The sequence below is a fragment of the Anas acuta genome, chromosome Z (genome assembly GCF_963932015.1).
Source record: "Anas acuta chromosome Z, bAnaAcu1.1, whole genome shotgun sequence".
Classification (NCBI taxonomy): domain Eukaryota; kingdom Metazoa; phylum Chordata; class Aves; order Anseriformes; family Anatidae; genus Anas; species Anas acuta.
In genome coordinates this window covers 37,884,470-37,910,997 of record NC_089017.1, presented here as the reverse complement: position 1 = coordinate 37,910,997, position 26,528 = coordinate 37,884,470, and the positions used below count along the sequence as shown (strand labels likewise).

Genomic DNA, 26,528 nt, shown 5'->3' with positions numbered 1-26,528 from the left:
TCATTAACATGTTCCCATAGTCTTGTTGATGCTGTTTATTTTAATTTTCCAGCTGAGCTATCCACCTTAATGCTCTGCATTACTGTGATACTACAACGGAGTTAATTCAGCCACCACACCTCTCACCTCAGCTTTTATCCCCATGTGTATGCCAACCATACAGTGTCTGCTTTTACCGGTTGCATATAATCTACTAGGTCATCGAGTTTCACCAACATTTTTTCAACACTCCTACCTCTGTGCTGAGGATTTGCTTCACAGAAATACCTCCCTCAGCATGGACTGGTGGCCCTGCCACTCCCCACCCTTTACAACTGCTACTGCCTCCAGCTGAGGTGAAAACTTGTATGGTCCAAATGCTTTGTGCTCTCACAGGGGTTCTCCTTACACCTAATTGGCTTGTGTTATTCAAATATCATCTAAGTAAATTAGCGAGTGCCATCTCAGCTCTTTGCCTTGTAAATTTTCAGATTTAGATTTGGTGTTCACAAAACAAAGATGTTTTCTGAGGCAACAGAGAAGAAATCTGCAGTATAGTAGAGGGACTGGTCACATGCTGCCACAGTTTTTCCTGCAACTGCATTCATATCATATGAATTGCAATAGCCAACACTAAATAGCTCTCAACTAGCCAAGCTCTTTAAAGCTGCAGAAGATGAATATGGTTGAACTTACTTTAAAAATAGCAAAATTACCTTATTCCCAGTCCAGATATTTGAAGAGTCCCTATGGTTAGTTACTTTTTTCCAATGTTCCCACTTCAGTAAAAAAAAAAAAAAAAAAAAAAAAAAAAAAAAAAAAAAAAACCCTGTCAAAGTAACACTTGTTTGTTGCCATCATGTATGTTTATTTGTTTATTTAATCTTTAAGCTTTTTCTTTATTAAGATGATATTTCATCTTTAACACAGGAAGAACAGTTTCTCCTTTTCTTTCTCCTTGTTTACCTGCACTCTGTAATTGTGAAAAGGACATGTTCTTACTTACCTAGACAGCTTTTCAGCAACTAGCTCAGATAGAGGCAACCACATTGCAGACCCTTTGAGCCCCTTGAACATGTTTTGACAGCTGCTGCTACCCTGCAGTAAGCCAGACAATCCCTACATTATTTTAACAAACATCTAAAGTATATTATTATGTATTCAAATAACAAGTGGCTTCTCTTTTTTTTTTTTTTTTTGTAATTATTTTCATTTTTCTGTCCATCTAGGTTGCTTGGAGACCAGTATTTTCAGGAATAGCAATGCAGTTTATTCTTGGGATTCTTATTCTGAGGACCAAAGTGGGCTTTGATGTATTTAACTGGCTAGGAATTCAGATCCAGGTAAGCTACTGGACAAAAACATTTACTTTTTATATCATTTTCGGTCTTAAGACTCTTACATAGCAGTCAGGCAATGCAATGATCCATTTGCCCTGGGATGTTTCCCCAGCTGAGAAAAACTGAAATCTCAGAGTGGTAGTTAACAACCTGAGTTCAATCTTGTTGTTTCTGTTTTGCCCAATTAACACATTATCAATCTTGTGGGACAGGTTGATAAGTAATCACCAGAGTACTCTACTTGTTAGTGCCTCTACTTCCCTTAGATTAAAATCATAACTTGCATCCCTCCAAACACACAGAAAAACTAATGTTCCGTGACACTTGTAGAAACTCTTAGACTTGGACCAACTCCAAAACATCCTTCTGATAATGCTGCTGTGATGCAAAGCCTTGGGATTTAGCAAGGCAGAACAATCATTATCCTCAGAATAGCCCAAGGTCGTGGTCACAGTGCCATTTCATAGTTCTTACAACACGTAAAAAAGTACAAGTGGCAAAATTCACAGTTGGGACCAGACAAAACAGCTTGCTGCAAGCAGTAAGGGATCTTTAGGGAGGAGACAGGATCCTGCCACAGGTGTCTCTACAGCAGTCTGCGGGTAAAATTTCTTTTTTAAAAAGTCAATTGCTGAAAGGTAATAATTAAGATAAATCCAAAAAGCAGATCAGAGAGTACCCACTGAAGGACATTCAGAGTTTCCACCCCAGGGATACTACTCACACAACTGTTCTTCACAGTACAGATAATTAAGTGCATTTAAATCAAGACAGTGCAGAATGTACCGTTTCCGTGAGGGAGTGAAGGCACAGGTCTGACGTCTGTCTGGCTGCTAATCTGCAAGCAGCAGGAGTCATCTGGGTTTTGTCACCAGATTCTCAGCCTCCCCTTCCAATTTTGACTGAAGTGGGTCTAGTGCCCCCTTTTGTTAGTTCCGTATAGTTTACAGCTACTCCTCACACAACTCATTACCCTGGCTATTACATTTCCGTTTTAAACAGAATCATTAATAGCATATGTTGTCAACAGGAATATAAAACTGAACCACAATGCCAGAAGTAAAAAGTAAAAGCTTCTTTTATGACAGCTTTTGGCTAGTCTTTTCACAACTCACGAGTTCAACTGTTAAATTTAAACTGTAATTTATTGTACATATTAACATTAAGGGAGTATAGAAATACTCCATAATATCAAGATTAAAAAATACAGTTTTATTTTATTATAGTTTATTGCCTTTATTTTGTTGGGTGCAACAGGAAAACTTGCACCGTGCTGTTCATCTACACAGTTTGAAATAATCTGCATTCATAGAAGAACAGAGCAGAGACCCCTGATTCAGCCAGACACAGTCAGTTAAGCCTGTACCCATAAAGAGCAGAGCACAAGCTCCTCGGACCTCACCTGATAGCTGCGGGAAGACCAGCAATATTTGCATATTTTTTATCACAGACATGGAGCCTATGACTAATTTCCTTTGCTTTCTCTTTGTAGACTTTTTTGGAGTACTCTGACACAGGTGCTAAGTTTGTGTTTGGTGAAAAGTATACAGATCATTTATTTGCTTTTAAGGTAAGGAAGCTTTTATATATACTGTATAGACAGGCAACAGAGAAAGGAAGCGTATGTTTGGGAATTATATATCTTCTGATACCAGTGCAGTAACCATACAGATCAGCTAAGAGGAAAACTCTTCCTTATTCTACTCTGAATAGATATTGTGGGAACCTTGCATATCAGGGATTGTAGTGATAGGACAAGGAGTAATGGTTTTAAACTAAAGAAGGGTAGATTTAGAATAGATATGTGGAAGAAATTCTTTAATCTGAGGGTGGTGAGGCGCAGGAACAGGTTGCCCAGAGAAGCTGTGGATGTCCCACCCCTGGGAGTGTTTAAAGCCAGGTTAGAAGGGGCTTTGAGCAAGCTGGTCTAGTGGGAGGTGTCCCTGCCCATGGCAGGGGGGTTGGAACTGGATGATCTTTATGGTCCCTTCCAACCCAAACCACTCTGTGATTTTTTGATTCTATGATAAAGCCCTTCATTTATTGCCAGGCACTGAGTGAGGTTACACTTGTTTAGTACAGTTACAGCAACTTATATTACAAGTATACAAGACTCTGGGACATGCTTCTACAAGGAATAGATTAAAAGACTCCTCCCTGGTCCTGCTGAAACAAATATTATCTCAAGCCTATCTTTCCTCCCCCCTCCACAAGTAAAGTTGCTATACTATGTTATGTTGTTTTGTTGTCCTATCCTGAAGTGCTGTGTAGACCACTGCCCCACAGACCTCGCTCCTGTAGAAGTGGAGAGCCTCCTTGTATCCGTATACCAAGTAGAAGTGGCCCATGCATAAGCACAAAGAATTGCATTGAGTCATGCCTGGCATTCATGTGATCCCATGGAGATTCCCCTGCTCTCCCTTAGAATTTGTAGGGAAACTGCTGTAAAACATCTCTATGTTCTTCACAATGTAACAGGATGGTGTCTGGTTTTGTTCCCCCATAGAGTCCATGCCATGACACTTACTAGTCTGGAATCAAGAACATTTATATGTTCAAAACAACATCAACAACAACAAAAACAATGCAGAATGTATAAGGACTCTATTAGGGACCATTCCTCTGCTCAGAGACTGCTGTCATGAACTTCAGACATCTGACCATGGGCTTACAAAATTATCTTCTTTCTTGCCTGAATGTGATACTCCAAACAAGATATAGACTTAGCACTATCACTTCTTAAGAATAATAATAATTTTAAAAATGTTATCTATAAAATATGCTGTTATTAAGAATACTCATAATCATTTAACAGGAAAAAAAAAAAAAAAAAAAAAAAGAAGCATTTCAGCAAGGAATAGAAATTACATTTTAATTACAGTATTTTCTCTTCTTTCTGTTTCACTTTTCAGTCTTTTCTCACCTGTACTCTATTAAACAGTCAAATGGCAACTTGCATTCATGATTACATATTTTGGGTGTGAAATGATTTTATCCCCAACCCCAACCCAAATGCTATTGTCCTGTGTTTCTGCACAGTGCATTCTGAATATGATTTTTCAAGTTAATTTTATAATGTTTCTGAGATGATGCAAAACATTTTGCTGACTAAAGCCATAACTATCGACCAGACTGTCAAAAGTCTGCTTCCATGTATGCAAACATCCACTAGTTTTACTGTATGTGGAGTTTCTAGAAGATGATAACAAGCACAAAAAAAAAAAAAAAAAAAAAAAAAAGAGTTGATTTTCAGAGCTGCATATGTCTTGGTATAGGAATATATACAGTAAACAGAGTGGCAGATAAACACACCGCATGACAAAACATCCTCCATCCTCTAATTCTGTAGGAAGAGATTTCTGTCTTTCTACAATGGTCATGAGTGACAGCCAGCCTATTACCTCTTGAAACACTTGTCACTTTTTTAGTCATTAAGATGGTCAAAAATATTTTTGTGTCTTTCAAATATTTTATCAAATCTGCATATAGTGCTGAGCTGACCAGATTTTAACCCATGATTATTCTGAAGTGTGTTTAAAAAATGAAACCTCTCAATATTGGCTTAGCTCAGGAGAGGGAGTGAAGTAATAGTACCTCTTTGCAGAAAGCTATCAGAGCCCAATCATATCCATATTGCATCCTTAGAAATAAGCAGGCACACCTCAGTTTTCTGCTGTGTTAGATGCATGCGGTTCCCAGAGTAGACATATCCCCCACAGGCACCCACTGGGCATTCTGACACCCTTTACAGCCTTTGTGCCTTTTAGTCACAGAAACACTAATTAATCATAGTCATTAGGGTTTTTCACATGCATGTTTGTGTATGCAGATGCAGAGTTTCGGAGTTCTGAAAAAACTTGCCCACATAAACAAGCTAATGCACATTGTTTTACTGTAAGAAAAAATACTCTGAACTAGCAGAAACACTCTTTTTGGTCTATTACTAAGTCTGGTGAGTGCGATCACACAAAGTTTCTCTTGCCTTTATCACACCTGAGTAGTCAAGTAGTTGGACAGTACCTTAATATTGAGTCATCTCCTCTGTTGACTACAAAAGGCAAGGTTTGCTTCAAGAAGCAGGGAGTTAGGCTTCTAAGCATAGATTTCTAGTTAGATTAGCAAGCCATATAAATATAATTCTAAGGAGATCTTTCATATCAGTTCTCAATGGAAATATAATGGGATTTTTCACAGTGCTCATTATAAATTTATTCATTATTACATTTCTCATTTAACCAACAAATGAAACACAGCTAATTACAAATTATATTGCACCACTACCTTCCCTTGCTATGCAGGTATTCCTACATACACAATGTGTGTAGATGTCCCACAGTTAGAGAGGGAAGTTGTTCTTAGATTCCATGCCTAAGGCCATGAGAAGGAACCATCTGATGTTATTGATGCCATGACTCTTACTCTCCTCCTTTGGGCACTGCAACAAGGAGGAGGGGTTCGGCCTCCTCTCACAGATAACTTGAGAAGGATGAGGAATGGGCTCAAGTTGCTCCAGAGAAAGTTGAGGTTGGAAATTAGGAGACATTTCTTCTCAGAAAGGGTAGTCAGGCATCAGAGGCCAGGGAGGTGGTGGTGTCACCATCTCTGGGGGTGTTTAAGGAAAGGTTGGACATGGTGCTTAGGGATATGGTTTAATGGGTAATATTAGTGGTAGTTGGACAGTTGGACTAGATGATCTTGGAGGTTTTTTCCAACCTCAATGATTCTATGAGGGAGAGGATGGTGAGCAACACAGGATGTTCCTTCCCCCTCCGTTCTCCCACTCTCATCCAATCTGCAATGTGTAGTCCCACATAGGCCCAGACTGAAAGTGACATTTCTCCTTCTCTCACTGTCAGGGAGAGAGGAACCATACAGACATGGGACCAGAGGAGTTTTCTTGAGGTTGTTCTGTCCTTTCTTCCAAGTTTCAAAACCACTGACTTAACATTTCAGTGTATTAGTACAGCAGGGTGCCTTTCTGCAACAGTTCATGTGGTTTGTTTTTTTTTTTGTCGTTTGTTTTGTTTTCAGTTGTTAAGTTGTTAAGTGTTTTTCATTACATTTATGTCTGCAGACAGTGCAATTGAAAACTCACTGCTGTGCAACGGATTGCAAGTAGTTTATTTCCATTCTGCTTATTTTAGAGTAATGGTTTTCATATACTTTTTTCCCTGTGACTTTGTTATGACCTAGATAAATGCTAGCCTGGTTGTGACAGATAATTGCAACAATTATTTACCTGTTAAATGGTTGCTACTATTTTCTGATGAAGACATAACATAATAGATACCACATTAAGTCATTGGGAATTCAGGCAGGAGAATTTACTTACAAAGTAGTCCCCAATTTCTTTATGCAGTGAAGGCAGATATTATCACAAATGAAAAAAAAAAAAAAAAAAAACACCAAAAACTCCCTGTTTCATAAAGACTAATGCTACATCCAGAACTGCCTGCAACTCAAAAATGGAAAAGCATCTTTTAGAGTTATCTAAGCTATTTTCAGAGGAATGTGCAAAAGAAGTGAGGCAGAGGGATGCTGGCTGTCACCCAGCACAGGCAGAACATTGTCTCCTCACTCCTTCAGCTAGAAATGTACATACCATGGTAGCATCCATTCAGAGTGAAAGACACTTAAGATTTTTACCATCCAATATATACAGCTGACCTTTGATCATCTAAACTGAGTCTCCAGAGTTTTATCAAAATTGTTGTTTGTATTAACTTTTCTCTAGAAAGGAACAGCATTAATTTACCAGCAAGTTCTGAACAAACAATTCATTTTGTTCTTTCTTGTTCTGTTCACGTCTTTTATTTATGATGTATTATGACCTTGGTTGAACATACATAAAAGCTTATTATTTCTAATAGTGCTGTTTTAGCTATAACAAACTTGTCTGCCTAATTCTGGACCTTTCTGGGGGATATTTCTTCCTGTTACATACAAAATGCTGAGCTCCTACACATTTAACATACTTGAAAACCAAGTGATACTAGTTTTATTCAGTATGAAAAACTAACACAGTTAATAACCTGTCACACAGTGGGTTAGGTATCGTTGGAATTATTTTAAGTCATATTTAAGGAAAATGTTTTTCCTTCAGTCTCAACTGAAGGAGAGATACTTAGAGACTCCTTGTATTTAAAAAGTGTACACCTGTGAATTTGTTTTTATGTAAACTGTGTCTGCATTCACAATTACAGAGTTCTTGAATGTGCCCCATTGTCATTACACTGTCATATAATGTTATCAATAGCACTGAATAACAAAGGAAAGAGGATTTTGATATAGTGTGTTATTAGGAAGCAGCTACACTGTTTGAGCTTTCTAAGGAAGCTGTCCTTGATTCTGGGAAATAAGTCAGTTACAGTCTCCATCAGAATCTCCCCATCTTCTGACGGATTTTTTTCTCCCAATGTTTATATAGCACTCTAAAAAGTTTTATGGTTTTTTTTGTTTGGTTGGTTTTTTGTGTTTTTTTTTTTTTTTTTTTTTTTTTTAACACACACACGGAAGCTGACTTCTGAATTCTATGCTACAGTCCCACTGTACATATTTCATGGTTTTCAAAGTCTACAGATGTACATATCCAAGTCTTTGTAGATGCCAGTGCCCAGTAGTTGTTTGAGCTATCTCAAACATAGCTATCAACAAATGTGTATCATGTTAAACCAGACTGTTTCAAAACTATTGCTGTCCTATCAGAGAACTAAACAGATACATAAAAAAACTTCCAACACAAACACACACAAAAAGTCTAGAAAGTTAAAAGTTTTACAGCATAAGTGTAAGCTTAATGATCAGTTTTCAAGACCTCTAAGAGTATCTTAAAAAACATGAACATCTTTTTCAAAAATTAAGTGACCTACAGAATCAAGGACAGAAAAACCACTCTCGAAGTGTTAACGATTTTATGTTTCTAAATCAGGTCCTGCCAATTGTGGTTTTCTTCAGCACAGTAATGTCTATGCTGTATCACCTCGGAATCATGCAATGGCTCGTTGGAAAGGTAGGAATAGTCACCGGTAGATTCTCATTTGCCTAGTACAGGACACCTCTTAAACACATGTAACACTGGCCCTGTCCAAGCTGTTCTGGGATGGACATATGGGAGGTAGTTTATTTTTAACCTGGAAATAGTTTTGAATGTTACAGCCACAAAATCCTAACTGACATCATCTAGAATGCTTTCTTCCACCAGCATGGTCTTATTGTTAATATCACAGTAGTTGTTAGGTTTTAAATCTTCCTTCCATCCTTCCATCCATCTGCCCCATGTCCATTCCCCAAAATGTGTGATTGAAGTTAGACCACAGCAAGTGGATTAATGCCTACTGCTAAGCATTGCAGAAGCAATTGCAAGTACTTCTCTGTCACAGATCCCCTGAGAACTTATGTCTCTGAATAAGATCAGAAGATGTTTCCTCACCTCGTTCTTTAAGTGTTCATTTCAGTCAGGTCCTAGGTCCAGTGTCAGTGTCCAACAGCATTATAGCAAGTCCACAAATAGTCTTTCTGCCCTGTCTGCCCAAGGAACTTAGCAGATGAGGGAAAAGATCTTTTTGTATGGTAGTGGTTAAAGCATATTTCTAGATAAACTTCAAAAGTCCTTTGACCTTCTCATTCCAAGGATTGTTACATTATCACCACAAACCTAACCTAGCTGAAATACCATGTGCTAAAATTTCTAATATATATTTTGAGCCTTAATAAAATTTTACGTTTTCTCCCTGTATATGATCAAAGTCCCTATGGACAGGCATATAAATAATAAGGACACATTAAAATACCTGCTTCTAGTAACTCAGTTCCATGTCCAGGAGGAGCCTGGGGTCTTTCAGAATTGTACTCTCAATTCTTTTAAATTATTATTCCTCTGTCTTATTTAAGCATGCTACTATTATATGAAGGGACAATATCTTGGAGTTGGAATCATTAACTCGGGAAATATTTTAAGGCGTCTCAGAACTCTGACATTGACGTGATTAATTCAAGAAGTACATTTATTAGGCAGACCAATGTCTCCTTTTTTTTCTTTTTTAATAATTTTAGGTTGGCTGGATAATGCACATTTTTATGGGGACAACTCCTGTTGAGTCTTTTGTAGCTGCTGGTAACATATTTGTGGGACAGGTGAGTTGAAGCATGGAAAATAATACTAGTATAGGATTACTGATTATTGTGAAATATGGCTGCTCAGCAAGCATCTGTGTATAAAAACAATAATCCTCATTTCATATGAAGTAAGGACTACAGTACAGAATGGCTGGTGGTTGATTTCCAGAAAGACTGAATTCTGCTAAGTGTTGGCAGTGATACACAATGGGGCAGGTTTTGGGAACCGTATCTCTTCCCAACAGAAATTTAAGCATAAATATAGGTGACAGATCTCCCTTAAAATGACTACAAGACTACTCCAAGGCTATGAAAAAATACATATATATTTTTTTCAAATAAGAAGGAAAAGGCAAATAGGATGAAAAGAACTTTCATGAGGTAGGCAAGGGCAGAAAGACAGATAATTCAGAAAAAAATAAGATCCAGGCTTGGCTTTGCGAGGCCTTAGACAGGAAAACATGAGACAGACTTAATTTCCCAACTAATGGGAAAATCCAGTAAAACAACACTACAGCAGTGTCTGTGCCCATCTTCAAAACACTGGGAAAAGATCACCAAGTAGTGTCCAAGCACAGAAACAATGCTAACACATGGTAGTTATTTTGCAGCAGTGCCCCACTGTTTAGTACTTCTTCCAGACTTAAACCAGTATGTCCATATTATACTACCCCCAGGATGTGCTCACACACATACCAGAGGACTCAGAGCTTTAACCTGAGTCCAACCCATAAATACTGGTTGGTATGCATGTTTCACATGACATACAGGTTTAACTGCAGCTCAAACCCATGGCTGTTTCTAACTCACTCAAAACTGGGTTGGGATTTCCTGGCAATTCCACTAGGTTTGGGGGAGACTTTAAAACAACAAGAACTATCTACAGACAAGATGGATGTTGGTACAATTTTCCCTCTTGGGGAAAAAAAAAATATATATATATATATAGAGAGAGAGAGAGAGCATTCATTAGCACAAAGATTAACTAGTCAAAAACACCTAGGAATGTGCAATGCAGCCACTGATTTTCCTGACCTGTTAATGAGAGAAACCTCTGAAGATTTATTAGGTGGTTCTTCATTTGTTGGTTGTTTTTCACTTCCAGACAGAGTCTCCTCTCTTGGTAAGGCCCTACTTACCATACATCACCAAATCTGAACTCCATGCAGTCATGACAGCAGGATTCTCCACTATTGCTGGAAGTGTCTTAGGCGCATATATTTCTTTTGGGGTAAGAAAAGGAAGAAGAACCGAAAAATACATTTTCTGTCTTAAATCATGCAAGTATAGAAGCCTAGGTAAAATGCTGGCAGGTATCCACAAGTCATTCCTTTTATTTATTTTTATTTTATTTTTATTTTTATTTTTATTTTATTTTTATTTTTATTTTTATTTTTATTTTTATTTTTATTTTTATTTTTATTTTTATTTTTATTTTTATTTTATTTCTTGTTTAATTTTTTAGTTTTGTTTTATTTTATATTCCTGGATTTATACATATATATGTATGTATGTATGTATGTATATATATATAAATATATCTAAATATATATATATTTTTTTAAGGAATTAACCACAAAAAATTCCCTGTCTCCTGACGGTAAAAAAAGACACCAAGACCGGATCTTAAGTATCATGAACTTCTACCTAAGTAGTACAGAGTCTTCTTGCCATAGCTGCAATGAAGTTACTAATTTGTGTACTTTACTACAGTCCAGATGAACTGACATGGAATGTGCTAACGGATCAATGCCTGCAGCAGTGATATTGATTATGTCCTTCAGGAATGGATGTTAGGCATACAAACCTAAAGAGTCCACTTGTGACTGAGGTTCCAGTAATGCTGTGCAAACACAAGTAGCAAATGTCTTGTCTGCCAAGGGGCTGATAGCACAACATCAGACAGAAAAAACAGAGTTGAAGATATGATTTATGATCAGAGTCATCAGGGGATAGTTAATGAACATTCAATATCTGGATAAAATACAGTGGAGAGGCAGAGGCAAGAAGGCAGGGTTGTCTGAAAAGACAAAGTAAAACAAGAAGAGGAGAGATGGAAATACTGCAAAAGTTAGCAAAGAGGAAGTTTTATGTAGAAATTTGTGGAAAAAGGGGTGAAAGGGTAATAGAGGAAATTATGTTTATATGAGGCCCTGTATTTTTTATAAAACACAATTTCAAGGGACAGAAACAATTTTCTGCCAGTGAGGGGCATAGTTTAGGGGAAGGCTGGCTCTCACTCATCCACTCCACTGTTGCTACACCCCAGACCTGGCTTTTTTTTTTTTGGTCTCCTCCATGGATCTTGCTTTCTTGTTTCGTTTCTTTATTTCGATCTTTGCTTTGCCACTAGATGAGGGAGAAGCAGCTTACCTCTTTGAGCAATTACTCCTTACTTTTAACATCTTAGATTCTTTCTGTCTCCAATTAGCTCTGTCCTATATTGCTCATTTTATTTTTTTCCCTATGAGTAATGTGATCTTTTTAATGACGCCCTGTAGAAAATTATCCAAACTTTTAAAGATTTTTCTTACTTTTTACATGTTTGCTTATGATGTTCATGATGCAGTTATTACAGCATGTTTTCTGTCACCTGAAATTCTAGATTTCTGCCTCTCACCTACTGACTGCTTCTGTCATGTCAGCACCAGCATCATTAGCCACCTCCAAACTATTCTGGCCAGAAACTGAAAAGCCTCAAGTAACTTTGAAGAGTGATCTTAATATGGCAAAAAGGTAAGCTGAAATAGACTAGTTAATAGTGATACTCATGCAAAAATGAGATTTAGAAGAATAACTAAGGTTTGGGGGCAGCACATGGTAGGTGTGCAGGTAATTAATTACGCTGTACACGAAGCTAATGGTTTCTGTATTCAAGTGCAACGTGCCCTGCTACACCTGTGTGAAGGGACCACAATTCACTGGGGCAGGCATAGAGCTGTCATGGAAGAGGGCTGGACAATAAACTCTTCATAGAGCAAAAGAAATTCCTGCCCAACGTGAACCACCAAAAGATTTTCCTAGTTGCTCTTTGCTTTGCAACAAATCTGTAAATACAAGCAAACAAAAACAAGGTGGAGAAACTGATGCTTTCAGTGATGGCAGCAGCAAATATTGCTCATCTGCAGGGAGACTTGCTTGCCTCAGAACTAACAAAGTAGAAAGGCTTGTGAGAAGCTGCACTTGATCAGCCTGGGGCATCTCTGCAAGGGCTGCCTCAAGAAGAGTAGTGCCCAATCCCCCATCCCAGCAGTGCCTCAGGCAGTTGCAGCACACAGGTCTGATCCAGAGCCTGCCCAATGGCTCCATCCCTGCCCCAACTGTGCCAGAATTTGTCCTCAAGGAACTAAAGGCACACCCTCCTAGTGGCTCCCAAGAGTATACAGGCCAGAATCTACTCCCCCTGGTCATTAAAGAGTAGGTTTAGATTAGATATTTAAAAGAAGTTCTTTACTATGAGAGTGGTAATATGGGAGAGGCACTGGAACAGTTTGCCCAGAGAAGTATTGATTCCCCATCCCTTGAAGTGTTTAAAGCCAGGTTGGATGGGGCTTTTAGCAACCTGGTCTAGTGGAAGGTGTCCCTGAAGGGGAGTTGGAACTGGATGGGTCCTGTCCAACCCAAACCATTCTGTGATTCTATGGTTACGGAAGTTAATTTCTAATCACATCAACGTTACTTTTAGTTCCATTATTTGATCTTGAATTACAAACTGTTCATATTTTGTTACAAAATGCCACAAAACAAATGTTTTTAGGACAAGTGGGAATGGCCTCAGGTTGTGCCAGCCCAAGAGAGGTTCAGGTTGGATATTAGGAGAAATTTCTTCTCAGAAAGAGCAGTCACTCATTGGAATGGGTTGCCCAGGTTAGTGGTGGCATCACCATCCCTGGGGGTGGTTAAGGAAAAGTTGGATGTGGTGCTTAGGGACGTGGTTTAGTGGGTTATATTGGTAGCTGGGGGACGGTTGGACCAGATGATCTTGGAGGTCTTTGGTCTTGGAGGTCAACCTTAATGATTCTATGATTCACACACTGGTTTTGTTTTCACTGATAAAGTGAATCAAAGAACCTGCTTGAGGCAGCCAGTCAAGGTGCATCTAGCTCCATTCTGCTGGTGGCAAACATCGCTGTGAACCTGATCTCCTTCCTTGCCCTGCTGGCTTTCATTGACTCAGCTCTCTCTTGGGTGGGCAACCTGTTTGACTATCCACAGCTGAATTTCGAGGTATGGTCTTCAGGTCCTTAATTCAGCCTATATACATACATAACTTGCCTTTCTCAAATTAAGTGTCTGCATGGTTTGCTGTTGTTGTTTGTTTGATTGTTTGTTTTAATTTTATTTGTAATATGATCTAAAACTTTATATTTTTGTGTGCATGTTCTTTAAAAAAATGTCTTTACAGCCATTTACAGCCAAAGGAGAAAATTGTTGCCATGTATGTATTTCTGTATCCATTAGTCCATGTAGTTTCCCTCTGGGTTGTTCTTGATAACCAGCAGAGTACTTTTACCGAGCATTGTATGCTAATGCCCACCCCCTCTGACTTGGCAACATCTCAGATCTGACACTTGCTAAGCCACTAACATCTCTTTCTGCTAAACATTAAAGTGTCTTTAGCTTCAGATAGCCACATCAAGTCCTTAATGCTCACTGACTTCATCTAGATAAGGACAATGGGACAAGGCTGAACTTGTCTGAACCCATGCTTACTCAATATTGCTCAGTTTTCAGTGTAATTATATTGTAAAACTGCACCCAAATCAGTCAGCTGAGCAAACAGCTTTAAACAGAACTTGTTTTTTAACTTAGGTTAATACATCTTTTTAACCCAATCAAACTATCTTGTTTCAGTGGATTTGAGCTATTTGTTTTGCAACCTCCTGATAAAAGGGCAGTGTGAAACACGGATATAGCACTATAATGCAAGTGTTGGAGAAGTCTATAGACACTCACAGCAGATACAGATGCTACCCTACTCAGCTGTCACCACACTAGACACCCAGAGCAGAGGAAAGGCACATTTATGCATACCACAGCCATATTAATTGAAAGGGTGGTATTTTAATAACTGCTGGATGGAGCAGGATTTGGATGAATTGGTAACCCACAAGGAGATGCAACCTAAAGACCTGTTGCGTTCAGCCATCCCTTCAGAGACACACTAACATCTGTTATGTTCAGTTCCATTGCTGGATTAGGTCTAGCTGGGGACCTTAAATTTAGGCTGATTTTGTGGGACTGTGTTGTGGACATACTGACTTGCTGAGTATTTCTGTCCTTAACAGGAAAGGAAGAAGTTTGTGTGGGATCATTCTTTCTGGGGGCAGAGAAAACAATGAGAAATAGCAATTGCTCAAACACTTCAGTTAAATTCTCAAGAGACCATCTGACCAAACCTTTTCACCACTGGATGTATTTTCTTTCATATATAAAAATAGCCTATAGTGGGATATGCTATTTATTTCTCTTGCATAGGTTTTATGCTAGGAAAAAAAACCATATAGCTATAATTATTTTAGGAATACAGCTTTTCTGCTGAGTCAAGCCCTTTGTGTACACCAGCTGAAGTCCAATAACATGATTATTAAAGCCTGTTCATTGATAGACTTGATTTAATTAGCACATGAACTGGATTTCTCTTTTCTCATATTGCTCTTTTAACTCAGTCCTCAGTTTGCTTCAAACACTGTCCAATCTGAATGAAAAAAAAGGCAAGAAAACTTCTGTTTTATTTTAAGTGTAAAATTAAGGATAAACCGGATTACTTTGTTAGATCTAGATTTTCTGTTGTTTGTTTTCAAATTGCTCAGGCATACCTGCTTATTAAAAATTCCCAGTCTCATGGATGTGTTGGCAGTTAGAGATCAATACCAATGTTCCTGTGCTGAAATAAAACCATACTTATTTTAAATTTCAAGAGTTTATCATTGGCCATTGTTCATTGACCAATCATCCCTTTTGACCATCCCTTTGTCTTATATATTTTGCAGAACATTTGTTCATATATCTTCATGCCATTCTCCTTCATGATGGGAGTAGATTGGGAAGACAGCTTTATTGTTGGTGGACTCCTAGGTTACAAAACTTTCTTCAATGAATTTGTGGCATACGAACGCCTCTCAAAACTGATTAACAACCGAGAAAAGGGTGGGAGCATGTACATTAATGGTGTGAAACAGTATATGACTGTAAGTAACATTTTTAATTCTGGAGATTTATTGGATCTAATTATTTTCTGCTGTGAGTCAACTGGCATTATAACATGGTCACAGAGGGATAATGGCAGCATATTAAAATGTATCATTCAGCAACAGTTTTCAGCAAGAGTTTAATTATTAAAATACAGCATTGCCCTGTGAGGCTGCCATGACTGTCATCACCCTAGGTATCTCTAACAAACGTAGCAAAGAAAGATACAGACTTTGGTAAGGGGAGTTTTGATGAATGTTCACTGTCCCACAAAACACTGCACTAATGACCAAGTCTGTCTTCAAGGTTTGTTTCTTCTTAACTCATTCTTAACTAGAACTTCCCTATTAGATACTCTCCTATGAAAATCCTGGGCAAAAACTAGAGGATATTTCTGTCTACAGAGGTTTACCCAAGCCTCATGTTTCAGGAAAGGCATCCAGATAGCTCTAGCTTTTAAGATATTATTTAAGATATCTTTTAAGATATTATTGACACTCCGTGGTCCATGGCACACCTGTGATTGAAGTTATTGTCCTCTGTGCAGAAGGCAGTAGTACAAAATGTGTATTACATGGTGTACACCACCCCTGCCACACTGAGCCCAGCCAGTTTGTTTCAATTGCCAATGAAGGTTAGTATGCACAAGGACTTCCAGCTGAAGCCTGAGCCCAGGTGTCCTTCACATGTCCACCTGGATTCACCCAACAGGATACCTAATTTCTACTACAATTCACTGAAGAAGAAACCTCACTGAAGATGGCAACACAAGGGGTATCTCAGGCGTGTGCATGAGGGCAAAGAACACATGGGGATCAAGGCTGACTTTGTCAGCTGTGACTCTTACATCTCCACTTGGCAGTCCTAGCTGCTACCCCATCTGGCCTTGCCATGCAGACTCTGTGCCAAATCTGTCCTCGCTCTAAGCACTGTGATACTTAGATTTGCAACTGCATTGGCCTTTGCTATTCAAATCAAGGTAAGTTGTGGCTATAGAGAACCCCTGCTTAGGAAGCATCCTTATGTACAACCTTTAATCTTCATTTTATCTAGTATGGTGATGTGGATACCTGCCCTATGTACAAACCAAAACCATGTTCCTGACCACTTGCATTCCTTATTACTGGAATGTATTTTACAAATGGAGGTAGAAAGCCAGGAAGTTCAAATACACTTTTGCAAAAGTACCCGTTGCCAGCGGTAGGACCCTGAGCTAGACAGACCTTTGATCAGCTCCACTATAGTCATGTTATGTTCTACAAGGGGAATATGGCTCTCAACTAAATAAGTGCTTGGAGTTTTTTTTTTTCTTTTTAATCTTGAAGTCAGCTTTTTCTGAGTCAGATCCCACCACCTGTATTTTAATTTTTTTTTTTCCTCAGTGAAATACCTACAAAGAGCTGTGTTAGCTTCTGTGGTAAAAAGCTCTGAGATGCAAAAATAATTTTGATTCATAACACTTGTAAAAATTGCGAAATAACCACTTTAGCTATGGCACAAGAGTCCATCTGAGAGTAGCTTGGCTTCCACTTTTAATGTCTGTTCAGTTTCAGAACTCCCTAATACATCCAGTCACAGATATTCCATCAGAGAAAGCGAACAATCAGTCTTCTCAACTACCTCACCTGAGTCAGTAATAATAAGTCTTCTTGTTTTCTGAGCTAGGAGAATGCAAGTGAAAGCAGAGAAATCATCAAACACAAAGCCTTTTCTAGGAAAAGCGGGTAGAGTGTGCACTTGAAAAGCATTTTCCTGCATATATGCAGACTGATTGAAAATGTCTGCAAATTGGTTTTCATAAAACAGGAAGGGAAACAGAGAAATTGATAAATAGGAAAGCTACTAGAACACTCACTCAGCTGTCTTTAGCTTGCACTTAAAATACAGAAAATAGGAGTTCAAAGCTGCCTGGGGGCAAAAATCCATTTGCTGAGAGATGTTGCATCTCTTCCCAAAATGTCTGAACTACGTTTGTCTATATGTTTGTAACCTGATTTCACCCAAAGTCATTCTGTGTCCTGTGGGGAGTAGGAATGTGGGGGGCAGACGAAGGGTAACCTATATTGTGCCCTGAGGTCCAGAATAAGCTGGTGTTGCCCAAGGGAAAGAAAGTGGCTGAAATCAGGAACCAAATAAACTGCTACCAGGCATTCCAAAATCATAAAGTCCCTCTGCCTGTTATCACATCAAAGCACCCAATCCAGAGGAGACACATTTCCTTTTTCTTTTTCCATGTACAGAGTGGAGCATGTACAGAGTAGCTGGGCACATGGAACCCTCTGCTTGTTCCAGGGACAAGGAAGTCCGGCAATGCATACCAAAACTTGAGGTTTGAACAGAGTTTTATAAAAGCAGACCAGCTATGAACTGCAAGCTGAGTTAAAGCTCTGGCTCACACCCTGAAAAAACAATAGCTGAATTGCCACTAGTGAGATAAGAAAAATTTTTGTCTTTAATTACTATTACTGAATTCAGGAAGGCACAGCAATATACATGAAAAATAAAACAGTCACACAGTCTGAGTCCTCAGGTAGGAAAGCCTGCACACCTTCAAGAGGAGAATGAGCTTACTTTGCTCAAAGCCACACACTCAGGTAGCAACCAAGCGAAACAAAGTGATTTCAGAATTCAGGGCACTGGGCCACAATGCCATGTTTTCAGACCTCTAAAACAGAATGGGTTGTCTCAGTTCACTCAGCCATGTCTGTTTGTTTTTCAGGTCCACTCTGAAATAATTGCCACCTATGCTCTTTGTGGATTTGCCAACTTCGGCTCCCTGGGACTGGTAATAGGAAGCCTGAGTAAGAACACCTCTCACAAATAATTTATTTAGCAAGCAAATCCCAAATTAAACACCCAGAAGGACAGGTGAAGCTTTGCCTGTCTGAGCAGCTGCTTTACCAAAGCTCAGCACCTAGCTGGGTATGGGAGGGCTCCACAGGGGATGCAGGCATTGGGGCACAGGTACTGGGAGATGGGCTGAGAGCAAGGGGAGGGGACCAAGCCCTTACCATAGGTCTTCCTGTCCATATCTCATGCTGCCAACTGTTGCAGCTATGGCAAATCTTGGGCTTTGGGGTAAGCAAACCATCTCTAATCTGAAAGATAAAATAAGCTATTTTCTCTAAAGATGTTACATGTATAAAAAAAAAAAAAAAAAAAAAAAAAATCTCTAGATCTCTGGATCCCTAGAAAAATTGAAAAGTCATCTGAGTTTCTCACCAGACAGACAGAATTGGTGTCAGATCGCTTTACCCTGGGAGACCAGGTGGGTTCTGCAGTGCCAGCAGCAGTGCCAGGCAGTGTGGAAGAGCCACGAGGCCAGACCCCAGTGCCATGCCTGGGATTCATTTCTGAAAGCTGCTTAGAGCTGGCACAGACTTGTGAATTGACAAAACAGAAATTACTTTTTGGCACAAGCCATCTTAATGGAGCAAGCAAACCTTGCCATGAGGTTTTCAAATGCCCCACTAAAATGTCTTTTCCATCCTTGTTTCTCATGGTTAGAGCTACAGGTTGAGGCTTTCCTCTCATGAAGGGAGAATTGTCAGGTTCATTTCCTTTACACCTATATGTATTTATGGCTTATACACACTTTATTTTCTTCCTAGCAAGCCTTGCTCCCTCAAAAAGAAAGGAGATAGCCGGTGGTGCTTTCAGGGCTATGATTGCTGGAACTGTTGCCTGTTTCATGACAGCCTGTATCGCAGGTACTGTACTGTTTAGCATGTCATAGTGTGAGTGTCCACAGGGTGGCAGTGCATCTGTGTGATAAATGCAGCAGAGAAAATCCTGTTACATAAAACTAGTATTTTTGGTTTGGACACGATTAAAAGCCAATATTCAAAAAGTTGCTGAAAAATGGAATAGATATTAAAAAATATGTTGTTTCTTCCTCTCTATCTTTTTTGTTCGTCTATGTATAACAACTGTCATGCAAAAAAGAGATAATTGCAAGTTATAGATGAGACACCTCATACACACCACTGGCTACAGAAATATTGAAGTAATTACAGAGCAGAAATAGAGCGGTAAAATGAAAGTAGAATGCAAGAGAGAAGGAGTGAGGTGGAAAAGGAACAGCTTTTGGCCTTAGTGATGAAAGGAAATTTTGTGCTGACAGTATTCCCACAATGCATTTAAGTTAATGAAACCATCTCAAGGTGGAACTCAGCAGCATATCCGTGTTTTCAAAGTCTCACCTTCAAGCTGAATGAAGAAGTACAAGGAAACAGCCATTTTAAGGAGGAAATTAAAATGAACATACTAGAAGTCATCCAGGAGATATGCCCAGATATGATTCAGCAGGCAAAATTTATCCCCAGTATTTAACTTTCCCAGCTTACTTTTTGAAGCACGTGATATGCAGAATTGTATGGCAAAAGTTCAAGCACTGATATTCCTCCAGTGAAGAATGAACTTGGTACTTTATGTAGCTGAAAAAAATGTGTCTGTATGAACCCCATCTTCCCTATCAATTTGTGTTCACTGCAGCAACAAAAACATACGTGTTGTAATGATAATCCTGCACTATTTTCTCAAGGTTATAGATCTAGCACACTTGAAAGTTTATTAGTAACACAACCCTCCATAATATTTTAATGCATGACACCATTCTGTATAACTGAAGAATCAGGAAGTCTTCCTAAAAGGTATCATTTCACAATATCGGCCTTAAGAATAAAATCATGAACAGCCACTGGGCAATCTTTACAAAACAATAAAATCTGCCATGGAAAGATAATCACATTCCACCCACTTCTGGCATGGTAAATCCTTTCATCTTACCCAGAAGAAGTTACAAGAGCAAAGCAATCTACTAAAAATCTACTATCACGTTTAAGATACAAACATATTAAAAATGTGGCCAAATTTCCCAACACGAAGTACAAGAAGAACCTGTCATTTTCATGTGTTTGTGTCTCCATCCCTATAACAAATAGTGATATTAGAATTTGTAGGAGATTTTGGAGAACATCTAGGGAAAGAGAGATAAGACCTTAACTATATCCATTTAAAACAGAAGAAAAGTTCATGTGTTTATTTGCACTACTAAAAATGTACAATAGTTCCATCTTACTTATTGAAGGCATAGTGGCCCAGAAGTGAGAAAGGCATTAGCATACTTTTTTAGAAGCACTAAAAGAGGTAAGAAGTCAAAATTGTAAGAGTGTAGTGGATTTATTACCACAATTTAATTTCTATAGGAAAAAAAAAAAAAAAAAAAAGTGATAATTCCTTAATCCAATTCCATAAAATGATTCATATTTTTTTTAAAAAAGCCCACATTTCAAGGGTTTCAATTTTGTACCATTTAACAGAACCATCTCAGAGGGTGATGGGTGATTTCAAATTGCAACCCAAAATTAAACATTTTCAGAATGTTTAATCCAACCTTGCCCCAGCAACTGATATCCAAAACCTTATCTTATTCACTGCTCATTAAAAAAATTGTTACTTACTCCACAGGAATGCTGACTGTCCCCGCTGTGGATGTTCACTGCCACATTTTATTACCAAATGCTTTCAACTCCACAAGTTTCCCTGCCAACAGCACAGAAATAGTCAAATGCTGCCAGCAGCTCTTCACCAGGTAATGAGTGTCCCCCACAAGCATGGCAGGCAGTGCTGCAGGTGGTTGTCAGCAGCAGTACCACTGCCCCCTGCCAATACCCCCTTCCATTCCCATCTCCCAGCCACAAGCCCTGTGGGGCTGGGAAAAAGGGGGGCAGAGGAGTTGAGACCCCTCTGTCCCACTGCCAAGGGGAGGTAATGAGGAACTCTTTACCCTTTTTCAGCCTAATTCTAAAAGCCTTTTTTTTTTTTTTAAATCTCTAGCAGGTATTTTCTGTGACCTTACACCTTTTAAATAAAGAAATATTTTAATGCTGTTAGAAAAGTTTTCATTTTCCTTGGCATTTCTCTCTGTTACATGGAAAATGCAAACAGAACCAACTGAGAATTCAAAATATCTTTCTCCAAATCTGCTAAATCCAGCTAAAGCTAGTAACAATGGTGACAGTTTATGCAGAAAACTTCATACACATTTGAAGTAGGAAAATATTCAAATTATATTTGATAATTGTCTATCCAGATATATGGAGAAGAAAGAAATAAGAGTGTTAAATAAGGAAGCAAAGAAGCAAATAAACAAAGAAGCAAATGTCTGTGTGTTTAGTTTATGGCAAGAACCTTTTAAATTTCTGGTAATATGTGTTTGTTTGTTTGTTTTCCACAAATAACTGCTTTAGAAAAAATATATTTGATCTCTTTTCCATTCTACTGAAAATCAAAGTATTTCATCCTTCATTTCACATTTTTTGAGCAAAGACAATGCACTAAGATTTAACATTTATCTATGATAAAAATGCATAATGTAAACATGATAGTGATGTTGATGCAATCTAGCCTACAAGAATTCTCTAAACAAAATCCTCCAATGGGGTAATTTCACTAGATCTTCCTCACTACCCACAGTGGCAACTTTAAATTCCTTATGATGTTAAATACAATAGGAATCAAAATTACAATTCTAACTGCAGGTGGTATTTTTCCTGTATTATTTTTTTGAAACATGTTTCTTCCTTCACATAAAAGGTAGCTTTGAATATAGGTATATACAATATTAAGGTGCATTTATTTCTGTGGAAACATTTTAGATTTCAAATATTCATAAAAAGTCAATTAACAAAAATTGTTCATATTGGTATCAATATTACCACCTTATGTCTGAACATCAGTGCATGCCTATCATAGCAAGGAAATGTATATTCTTGCAACTTGATGTTTCAAATGAGTTTAACTTAACATATACTACAGTGACACAAACTTTTCTGCAGAGTGAACATCATGCATGATACTGGGTACATACCTTCATTCAGGTTTTTTTCCAATCATCCAGACTTTTTCTCATCACACACATTTTAACATTTCCAGGGTACAATGAAGATTATAGCTTGCTCTGTTTTCACCAGAATCAATGTCAAGCAAATGCTTTGAAAATACAAAAATCTTGAATAGTGAAATGAAGCCCTCAATCATTTCAGTTATCTAGGAAGATACACCTGAGGCACAAGGACTTCACACAGAAAACCAAATATCAGTCCAGTAAAATCAGAGAACACCTGGTGATGCTACTTGGCTGGCGTTCATAAAGGTGTCTCTAAGTTTCACTTCTCGTGTTAGTTTTAATGCATTTACAGTTGCTTTGGAAAAAATGTTATATTCTTATGTATATACCCACAGACAAAAGAGAAAAGGAGTAAATCTGTTTTCTGCTTTTCCCTTTCTTTACAGTGCAAACAATACTCAAGAGAGCTTCCTTGGAGGAACCTACAGCTTGAGTTCCTGGAAAGGATGTTGTGAAATACTGAATCAACCTGTTTTTAATTGCACTTGGATTAAACCTTGACTTGGGATGGGATAAATCATAATAAACATAAAATATAACAACTTTGTTTCTTGACAGAAAGACAATTAAAAACTTCCTTTTCCACAACAAGTACAAAGAAAAGCAACTGACCTTTGTTTCTTGTCTCTTGCAATTCCCATGACGTGTATGGAATTACTTCAAACTGAAACTGGGATAAAAGCAAGAGACCTCTTGCTGCAGATCTCTTCTCCTGTTAGAGATCAGAAAAGACGGAGAAAATTTCTGAGCCTGCATCTTCTGCTTTCATTTTCACCTTGAAACAGATGAATCCGTAGGATAAAACCACTCTAGGCAAGAAGGAAATCAGACTCAGGATTTGACTTCCAATTAGAGAAAGTTATGAAGTGGAAATAATATTTAGAATTGTCATCCTACTAGAATTTCTGCTGTTTTTGATACCTAAGAAACGATTTTACAGCACCAAGATAAATGACTGTTCTCAGAAATCTCTGTATATTTCTTCTGGTAACTATGGCTACATGTGAACCGAGCTGCTAACATGCAGTGAACCTCACCACCTTGGTCACCAAAGTACACAGATCAGGGATTGAAGCCTCCATGTGCTCTAGTCCCCTTCTTTCCACACTCAGGCAGAGAGAAGAACTAATGCATACCCAGAGGGTAGGAGGTGTCCACTCCGTACCTGGATTCAGGGTGTTGGTCCCTCTTGAGAGGTAACTCATCAGAATCAAAACGTCCAAATTCCAAGGAAAGTTTCCCATGTCAACTCGTCTCAGTCTTTGTTGCTAACAATTCTGAAGGTTGATCCTAGAGCCACCAAGTGGGTACTCACTGCAGTATTCCTACTGGGAACAACAGAGCTGTGCTGCTAACTGAACATGCCTAAAATCCGGTCAGAATCTGACCCTGTGAAAGCAACATTTGTGGATCATGAATACCAGACCATGAATAGGAGGATGTGCTATCAAACAAAATAAGTCTGTTGAGCAGTGTCTTATTATTTGTCATCCAGTTACATTATCTACAACAGGGTGGATGATACAGGTTTGTTTCCAAATCTCAGTAAGATAGGTCCTGCAACAAATTGCATGATAGAACAGCTGTTTTAATAATATAGGGAAACAAACAAACAGGTAGAGTAAATCATACACTGAGAACCCTGGTTTCATACAGCACTGGATGGACCCAGATGAGTTTTCCCATAGCAGGCTGCATGGAGAGATTCACCTGGGGTCTTTATGTAAGATTTACTCATTATGTTCTTTATTACTATTATAATTATTATGATAGAACATAAGATTTACTTGGTATACCCCTTGGTTTTTTGTTGTTCTGTCTTCAAACAGCTGAACTACCCTCTTCACTTCTCTCCATGCAGAACACTGTGTTTTTGTGTGCAAATATCATAAAATAAAATAAAAAATATCTATATGTAGATTAAAAAAAAAAAAAAGGTTTTGAATTTTCATAATAAATTAATCTGTTTTAGGGATCCATCTGATGAATGAAGTGTTAATTGGTCCCACATGAAGAAATTCTATTAAGAAGGAAAGTCTGTTAATTTTTTAAGCTCTAATCCTTTCATGGACTTCAAATCTGAAAAGTTTTATGTAGATTGTTTTGCAAAATATTGTGATATGTATTGCTATCCCATAACATTGTTAGTGACAAAGGCTTGAAAAAAAAAAAGCTAAGAACCGAAGTACAGGAATGTCAGAAAGTCCTGACATAGACTCCAGAGTAAAACTGGTATAGATTAAGACAAACCAATCTATTCTGATAAAACAATAACTACTTTCTCATCCTTCCATTAATTATTGCAGAGTCTGTTCTGGGAAAACCAGACTAATAAACTTAGACAACTGCCAATATAGATATTTTCAGTGGGCATTTGTTTGGATTTATTATTAAAGATGTTTGTTTCCTGTAAAATGTGTTTTATTAATTTAATGATCCAAAAATTATAAATGTGAATGTTACTACTACTTCTAAATTTTAATACAGGTTTCATATTGTTAGATGTTTTTCTTTGGCTTCGTTAGGAGACTGCACAACAACTTCATTTTTCAATGCTTTTATAGAAAATTTCCAGTCCTGATTATTGCAGATTATGCTCAAATATTTGATAAAAGCTTGTCGTAAAGAAACCACATTGGTCCTCTTTTAGTGAGCATCATTAATATATCAGGGCACAGCTTTCAAATCAGTTTAGAGCTATCTGATGTGAAATACAGAAATACATTCTTTCAAGAGAAATCAATCAGAAATATTAACTCTCACTGTTGGGCAGAATTCCCCCCTATTTATGAGACATCACTGGCAGCCTCCCTCCTTGCTTCTCCCCAGCATGCTCTGTTTCATATTAGCCTTTTGAAATAGCTGCTCTTCCTATTCTTGGAACTGTAAGCTGTTTAAAAGGGGTTCTCTCAGGAGTAAAGGTGACCATGCATGAAATTCTTAAAAAGCCTCTCATGGCTTGGGGCACCAGCCTTCCTACTACAGGACAGATGTGGTGTGTTTCTGTTCTTTTTTATGACTCGTCTGTAGTAGCATTACATGGGAGGTAATTTCAGCAGTAGATATGTGACATTGCTCTATCTACATCTGGTCAAACAGATTGCCTACTTGTTTTGATGATGGCTTAGTCAGAAGAAGATACAGATGGCATGTTGCATCCTAAATGCAGCAAAGGAAGCAGAGAGAGCAGAGCAGGACTCCTAAGCACCACCAGGCTTTCAGGTGGCTATTTTCCCTCTATCCTTGTGATGGTGTAGGAATTCAGCCTCTCTCATCACAAAAAGAGAGCTATACATTTCACTGGTTCTGGGTTAACCTGACACCTTGGACCCTGGGCTATGAGTGCCCAGGAATATATTTCCAATGACAAAATTTGCTAGCACTGTATGCTTGAATAGATACAAAGACCTTCATGAACTTTCAGGAAACATTAGATTAAGCAATGCACAGAGCCTATGTAGTGGCATGCCTGTTTCAAAAGTCTTGCAGAAAAAGGAGAGCTTAATCTGCTTTGCAGTTACTCACAAGGCAGCGTACAATTCCCTGTAGCTAATGCAGATGACAAGCCAAAGTAGCAGAGGTGACGTGACTCAATCTGTCTTTCTCAGAAGCTCCCCACTGGATGTCACTGTGTATCCAAAAGCCTTCGTACAGAACTTTGTACTGAAGTGTTCATAGGGTGTTAGCTAGTCACTAAAAATTACAGGTAATAATTCCAGGAAATGTTTTATGCAGTTCAGTGTGCAGTAATTCTGGGAAACACCATGTAGCCATTAAAATGCTTAGAGCATGTACAATCAAAGAAAGCTTGTTTATTAAAAGACAAGTTTTCCCTGGCCTTAAACTAGGAAAGCATTGAAATATGTAAATGGGGCAAGGCCGCTGTGGAACAGGAGTATTTCTATCTTCATTGTTTGAAAGGCTGTTGGAAAAAACAAGAACAGTTTTAGAAACAAAAGCTTTCTCAAACTCTAACGTCACAACAGCACTTG

General features: G+C 38.3%; 1 protein-coding gene across 3 annotated transcripts in view; it reads left to right on the top strand.

Annotated features, from left to right (window-relative positions):
- SLC28A3 (solute carrier family 28 member 3) overlaps window positions 1–24,896 on the top strand; it is a 122,227-nt gene extending 97,331 nt beyond the window's left edge. The window contains exons 6-17 of one of the 3 annotated variants that reach the window (XM_068667339.1): window positions 1,209–1,322; window positions 2,812–2,889; window positions 8,248–8,328; window positions 9,372–9,452; window positions 10,540–10,665; window positions 12,040–12,170; window positions 13,493–13,661; window positions 15,428–15,625; window positions 18,346–18,427; window positions 19,238–19,336; window positions 21,096–21,219; window positions 22,923–24,896. In XM_068667339.1, the coding sequence (XP_068523440.1) occupies window positions 1,209–1,322; window positions 2,812–2,889; window positions 8,248–8,328; window positions 9,372–9,452; window positions 10,540–10,665; window positions 12,040–12,170; window positions 13,493–13,661; window positions 15,428–15,625; window positions 18,346–18,427; window positions 19,238–19,336; window positions 21,096–21,219; window positions 22,923–23,037 (1,398 nt within the window). In that variant the 3' untranslated portion in view covers window positions 23,038–24,896. The remainder of the gene's footprint in view (window positions 1–1,208; window positions 1,323–2,811; window positions 2,890–8,247; window positions 8,329–9,371; window positions 9,453–10,539; window positions 10,666–12,039; window positions 12,171–13,492; window positions 13,662–15,427; window positions 15,626–18,345; window positions 18,428–19,237; window positions 19,337–21,095; window positions 21,220–22,922) is intronic. The other 2 variants (XM_068667340.1, XM_068667341.1) reach the window with 2 other exon arrangements.
- Window positions 24,897–26,528: the final 1,632 nt, after the last annotated feature.